The 7,192-nt window shown below is 35.6% G+C and overlaps 1 protein-coding gene across 1 annotated transcript; it reads right to left on the reverse strand.

Annotated features, from left to right (window-relative positions):
- Positions 1-463: 463 nt before the first annotated feature.
- On the reverse strand, positions 464-3,728 carry LOC127379418 (C-type mannose receptor 2-like). The gene is made up of 6 exons (XM_051428961.1): positions 3,604-3,728; positions 3,433-3,475; positions 2,280-2,450; positions 1,763-1,996; positions 1,413-1,512; positions 464-741 (listed from the first exon to the last, which is right to left on the reverse strand). The coding sequence occupies exons 2-6, from the start codon at positions 3,464-3,466 to the stop codon at positions 465-467; spliced, it is 816 nt and encodes a 271-aa protein (XP_051284921.1). The 5' UTR covers positions 3,467-3,475; positions 3,604-3,728; the 3' UTR covers position 464.
- Between the last annotated feature and the right edge of the window lie 3,464 nt (positions 3,729-7,192).

The raw sequence follows: 7,192 nt of genomic DNA on the forward strand, positions 1-7,192 counted from the left end.
AAGGGAAACTAGGGTGGACGCTCGACAAATGCGAACCCCCTTATCTAATGCCAGGGTTATGTTGGTCCCTTTTGACGATGGGTTAGGGTTAGGGTTAGATGGCCCGTGGCGTCTTTAAAAGGCTCATTCAACATAACTATTCTTATTTTCAGGTGAATATACACTAATGAATACATATATTACCTTTTTTTTTTACAATATATACTCCTAAATGTTACACACTTGGACTCCAAGTGAACTTTCAATTTGCTTTATAGTATAAAATGCAGAATGTTTTTTCTTCTGCTTCTCCTTCATCTTCAATAGAGTTGTTCATGTACACATATGAATCAGATCTTAACGGTAAAATGTATTAGCAAAAAGATATCACAATCTATTTGCTAATATATATATATTCCTAATATATATCATGAAATATACTGCATTTGCTAATATATTCTATTTATTCAGCAATGAACTTCTCTCTATACAGTATGTGGAATATAGAAATAAAATGCATTACGTGTTGTGTAACAGATGAATGGCAATCTCGTGAAGCATTTTTCAGTTGACCACTGTCCTGAGTCATTGAACAAAGTGGTGACACACGTAAGGTTGCCAGAGTTTGGTTGCCCGGCAGCCCAGTGTCGAAATAGAGAGGTGCTTCCATCAGACCAAACTTTTTCCCGGTGAAGACCGATCCACACAAATTCCCCATTTGCCAGGTTTGTGATAATGTCATTTTCTGTCTGATTTCGTATGCTGAGAGAGACACAGCAGCATATGCATATCAGTGTTGAGTATAACAATCCGATGCACAATGCAATACATTGTTGTTGATTGTTTGGAAATATAATAAAATGCGATATGTGACTGATTTGGTGATTTAGATGATTTGGACAATGTAGCCATTTAACTAACACTACTTAAAATACTTAAAATCAGTGCAACAATAGTTATCTTACAGTTAAACATTTATATGTTTATAGGACCAGTGGGCCAACTCCAGTTCTAAGTCAGGGCACTGATAGACCTACTTGCTGTAGTGCTAACCACTTAGCTGCTAACACAGCGTACTACCGCTACGATACTTCTACTGCCAATACTGGTTGTAATTATCACATTCACAATCATACTGCATGACTAATTCCAAGTTCCCTAGAGTCATAAAAATAAAAATGAAAAATACATAACTTATAAGAAAAGCAATTAACATGTGAACAGACACAGGAATGAAGGAATTTAAATGATGAGGACAAAAAAACAGTAGTAGTAGATAAATCCTTAAAAATATCATGTTGTATTTTTGGACCACCTTCACAGTGTTGTGAACATTCTCATGCTGGGATTCCAGACAACTGTCACGATAATGAATAAGTCTGATTTCATAAACAGAACGGATCAAAACGTAAGAAGTTGATTTAGTACCGTACCTGGCTAGATCGACATAATTCTCCCTGCAGAATGTCTGAGCATCGGTCCAATTCAGAGATCTGTTGACCTTTATAAAGGATGATATGCCATTTACTGTACCTGGAAATACATGGATAAGGAGAAGTTATAGACAATGTCAGGATGAACTTGTAGACAACACTCATTTTTCTACAATGTATGCTGAAGTAAAAAGTGGAAGAAAAAAAAAGTTGGAAGATCTGGATTCAGAGGGATAAACTTTTCCTCATGTCACCTCCACCTAACAAATACATTGAAGTGGCATAATGTTTCTGGAAATGCAGTGTAGAAGATCTATTTGGTTTAGTTCTTATGCCATAGGAAAACTCACCGTTGTAGCACACAAAGTGTCGTTGTTCGCTGCACTTAGTGTCTCCCCATTTCCCCAAGTATGAACCACTAAGAAGCTCTACACAGTACTGTTGTCCTCCAAGGTTATTGGGCTGGTCACTGTCATTATGCCAGTTTCTAAACTCTGTCTCTCCTTCAGCATAGAAGCTGCTGTCATTCAGGGACCATCTCCAGCTGTTTATCAAACCATCATACAGACCTATCCAAGCCTTGCCTGTTCAAAAAGATGTCAATTATACAAAACAGCAGGAAATAATAAAAAATAATTCAAGTGCTGAATAGACCTAAAATGTAAATGATTTTACAGAAACATCACTTAAATTATGTGTCTCATATTTCACATTATCATAAAATTAATTAATAATTAATACAATTTCATGTTTATTGTAAGTTTATGAAAAACGTGGTTGTTGCTTGACTGTTGTGTAAGTATATGGTTATACATATACTGTATGTATACATATGTCATGTATATGATTCCAATATTGAGAACTTGCCTGTGTAGTCTGATGCAGTGCTGAGTATGGCATCGACGTCATCTGTGTTTTCTATGGTGGCCAGGTCAGTTAAGAAAGATCTGCAGTAGTTCTGAGAATTATCCCAGTTCAGTAGCTTGTTCACAAAGTAGTACTGACGGGTTTGGGCAAATGCAACATCAACCAGTGCTCCTAAAATGAAGCATATTCATTGTTTTTTAATTATTCACTTTCTTATAAACTATGTAGACTTTCTATGTTCTTTTAGGTTGAATATGAAGAGGAACCATGCATTAAGTGGGCTGCGGGGTTTCACAAAGCTTCTTCCTCATTGATGAGATTCTTGAACTCTTATCTGCAAGCAGTTGTGGCAAGAACAGAAAACAGTCCTCCTTTCTATGGAGTTGAAATGTTTTGTATATTGTTCATATACTAAGAGCTGTTGTGATAAATTTATACCTTCGTCTCAAATGTATTCATTGTTAAACTCACTGTGAAAAATGAACCCTCCCTCCCCACCATTTTTGCCATGTCATTGACTGGGTTGCACAGCATCACAACTTCAGGCCACAATAACAATGAATGCGCCACTGAACATGAACCAAACAGACCGGCTGAAGTTAACGTCTAAAGCCTCAACAATTTCTCCGCCACAGATTGAGCCAGATCAAGTTTCAGTCTGTCTTAGAAAATCAGTGTTCACTGTTCACCACTGAAGATTCAACTACAAGATAAAGGTGAGCAAAAAACGTGAACTGGCATAAGGACCCGGGAAGTGTATGACTGGGAGTCATACAGTACACACTTTCCTCTCTCCCTATTGTGTTAAATATTCATCATTCACTTTCTATACCATACACTAGTCTTACCTTATAACTCATTAAAAATCCAGTTACCCTATATAAAACATTTTGTGTGCTTGGAATTCCTGCACTAAAAACCGACTCAGGAATATAAGTAGTTAGGTTATAAGTGTGAAAAGAGTTATTTATTATGTAATTCATAAAAAGTGTTAACCTGAACTACAACAGTCATTTTATGCAAGTTGTCCTTTTTTCTCAATTCTAACAAAGGTAGAAATACCTATACTGAATGAACACTGAGTGAAGACAGCTTAAACTGTAAGTACTTTGAAAAGACAAAAAGCCAGAATAGTCAAACAAGAGGCACCAACCTGTGAGGACAAGGACAATCAGCCCATAATCCATGAGTTAAACCTTAAAAAAAACACATGTTAAACCAACTCTATACATCTTTTATACGAGATGTATGTGGATATGTGCAAGTATATCAATGCCCAATACATTTCTATGCAAAATATGGTACAGTTATTGATTCTACTTACGCTTAACTCTTTAACCTCTTCCTGCTTAAAAATACATTCCCAGACTGTCAGGCACTGTGTTTGTACAGCAGCCAAGTACTTGTTTGATGTTTATCAGTAATCAGCTGCTGTGAGTATGTCCTCAGTCATTGGTGTAGTTAGGATTCAGTGAAGATAAACCAACCCTTCAGTGAGAAAGACAACCTTGGCGCAGGAATCAGGAAGTAAAGGTTTAACTTGAAAATCATTTTTTCTTTGGAATGCACAAATGGAAAGGTATGCAGATCTGGTCAACCACAACGTGTTTAACTGTGCACAAAGGCCTAAGTGGATCAGGGGCGCTCTATACTGTAGGAAGGGACTGTTCACATTTCTTGTTGGACAGTCAATCAAACAACTACAGTCTCTTTCTGATGCACAATGGCTGCAAAGAGAAGCAAAATGTCCATAAAGAAAGGCAAAATGATGGCACAGAGACAAAACAACTAAAAAGTGACCCCAAACATCGAAGTGGCACAGAACAACAACAAAGAGACAAATAAAGAGCACAAAGGGACACAAAATGACCACAGAGAGACTGAAAATGAGCACAAAGAGACCGAAAACAACCACAGATTCACAAAACAACTACAAAGAAAAGCAAAACGACTACAAAGAGATGCAAATCCAGCACAAAGAAGGTAAAAATACACTGTAAATACAATTACTTGTATCTATTTGATTGTAAAATACTATAATAAAACAATGTCTTGCTTACCTGAGTTGTTGTTATGATATTATTTAAATCACCTCTGAATTAAGTAATGAGTAACCTGATATTTAGCCTTATGCTTGGAGGAAGCAGTTGCAGTTGGGGTTTTCCCCATACCTTTTTTAATCACAGTCAATCTAGTAGCATGAAATGTTATGTAACATTGTTTTTTTTTTTTTTCCTGTTAAATATTTTTTTTCATGATCAAGGTCTTCTGTGTTGAGGTCCACAAAATTTACTGTTTCACATTGTACTATATGATAATGTACATAACTTTTACATAAATAATTTGGGGGAACTGTGTCAGACATGATCTGACTGTCCAACGTACACATATTCACTCATATGTGGTTAGTAATGCTTTATAATATGAGGATGACATATTCTATATGCATTCCTGTGTCTAGCATTTTCTTTTTTTAGCTCTCTTCACAAAAAAGTGATAAAATACTAGTACTGTAGTTCTGTAGATTGCAGAGATGTAACAGACACAAAAGCAAATCATGTAAAAGTGCTGTTTACTGTTAAAGCTATTCAGGAATGTTTTAATAAAACCTAACACTGCTACTGAGGATCTTTCCTGTTCAATTCATAGAGGAAGTTTAGTACCCCATGTCCTAGATTTGGCATTGTATATATATTCCATTAACAAAACATGCTACATGGCATAAATAAAAATGTTGTAGAAATCAGAATAAGTGTCCATAACAAAATGCAAACATTGTATGTTCATATAAAATATGCTGTGAAATTCTATAAACATGCTTCTCGCTTTAATCGTACTGTATATTGCTTGGTCAGAGACATTTTTTAGCACACCCTTTTTGAGATGTACATACCTTCACATCTGGGAAGTACCTAGTTATACCACATTCTTCTAATAAGTTACTTGTTCAGGGAAATCTGGAAAGTAGCCAGTCTAGGTCTGTGGTTTCAGTACTCATCTATAAAGCCATAGTGAACTAGACAGCGTAACCGTGCTAATTGTATTGTAATTCACTGTTGGCTCTTCTTGGGCCAACAGTGAATTACAGTTATATTTTTTAAATATAATTACTGGTATGTTATGTGTACACGGTATTTAATATATTTTGTCTTCTGATGGGTGTTATGTTGGATACAAAATGTTGGTAATGTTCAATGTAGTATTAGTTTTATCTAGGGGACATATTTTAATGCATTTTAAAGGACATGGAGCTATCAGTTCATTGTTTAATGTGGCACAAGTGTAATTTAGTTCAATTCCAGCAAGGGGTGCTCATAGTCTGATTTATATAGTAGCCTATTAATTTTATTGTAGTTATTGTAGTACAAATATATTATACATTTATCCCACAGTTAATTTGTCTACAAAGAAATATTACAAATAAGTTCTATTGTAAGTGTAAAAAACTAAAGTTTGTTTTATGAGTATTATAATACAAAGGGAGAGCGAGAAAGCATATTTGTTTAATTGTTTAAGAAACATTTAAGTTTATGGCCCTCAATCCATTAACAGAGACCAAACAGTCCCCTGGAAAGTATTTTGCATACAGCAGTGTGTATTTTTCAAGCTTTCACTTGCACACACACACACACACACACACACACACACACACACACACACACACAAACACACACTCACTCACTTTTCTCATCTCTTCAATGCGCCTGTGCAGAATGGAGACTGGAAGCAGAGGCAGATGGTGCCTTCAGGGCTACTGGAAATATCTGAATCATATGAAAAAACACTGAAATGAGAAATAGAAAAGGTGGATTAGGGCACGTAGCAGTAACTCGTATTTTATTTGAATCTATATACATATTTGAAATATAGGACTGCTGTCACAGAGAGGAAACTGAAAGGCTTTTCTTTACAGCTCAATTTTATAGCACACGTTTGGCACAGACCCCATTATAACTAATGTTATATGTGTGAAACAAAATTGGATTTATGTTGAAAATGTATTTGAAAAGCTGAACGGACCTAAAATTTATTCATAAAAGAAATTTCTTAGTTCTTAGGTTGAATGCTAATTTTCATATGTGAATAGTCACAAATAGTTTCTAGTGTCTGTACCTATGTAATTATATATATAATATATATAGTATATTATATGTATATATGTAAGCCACTGTAATATTAGTGCAGTATTCTGTCTTTATCCTATATGTTTTTCTATTGAATAAAATAAGCCTTTCTATTGTTATACATTAAATGTCGTTAGCTAAAAGTAAAGTAACTAAGTAAAATAGCTAAAAGTACTCTTAACTACAAACTTTGTAATGTGATATTATGTAAAGAATTATATAACTTATAGCTAGTAGTGTAATGTTACTGTTAACGTTTGTTAGCTACATTAAGCTAACGTTAGCAGGTGAAAGTAACGCTAGCTACCGCCTGTTCATATTACATTATTGAACGCTGAGATTTTCCTCAGGAGTTGGTGAGGGCTGAAACAGAGCTAGGGCTAGTGGATACTGGACTAACATTTGTCAGGTAGCCACAAACAAAACTTCAACAGAATGACAATAAAGCTAAGTTAGCAACTTTCAAGATGTCAGACCTGCTTCTTCAGTTCTTCTGCCCCCTGCTGTCCAGAAGAGGAGACTGCAGCCAGCAGCCCTCAGCAGGAGCAGCACAGTGAAAGGAACTGATCACATTCAAGTACCAACCTTTAGGATCAGGTGTGGAGATAGGAGGTAATAGCAGGTGTGTTTTTGGACCTCACTTCCTTGAGAGGATATTCCCATTCCCATATAAGCTAGAGGGAAAGGCCAACAATGTTTTTTATATTCTCCAAGGTCTCCCATATAAGAGATGGATTCTTGTATAAAACTATTTTACTGCAAAAGTGGTTTAATTGACAGATATTGTGA

This window comes from Dicentrarchus labrax, unplaced genomic scaffold (genome assembly GCF_905237075.1).
Source record: "Dicentrarchus labrax unplaced genomic scaffold, dlabrax2021, whole genome shotgun sequence".
Classification (NCBI taxonomy): Eukaryota; Metazoa; Chordata; class Actinopteri; family Moronidae; genus Dicentrarchus; species Dicentrarchus labrax.

Excerpts from the sequence above, each read along its gene's own strand:
- LOC127379418 (XM_051428961.1), bottom strand. The coding sequence starts at position 3,466 with ATGGATTATGGGCTGATTGTCCTTGTCCTCACAG. Across the intron at positions 1,513-1,762 it reads ACACTTTGTGTGCTACAACG|GTACAGTAAATGGCATATCA; the intron begins GTGAGTTTTCCT and ends ATGTATTTCCAG. Across the intron at positions 742-1,412 it reads AATTATGTCGATCTAGCCAG|CATACGAAATCAGACAGAAA; the intron begins GTACGGTACTAA and ends TGTCTCTCTCAG.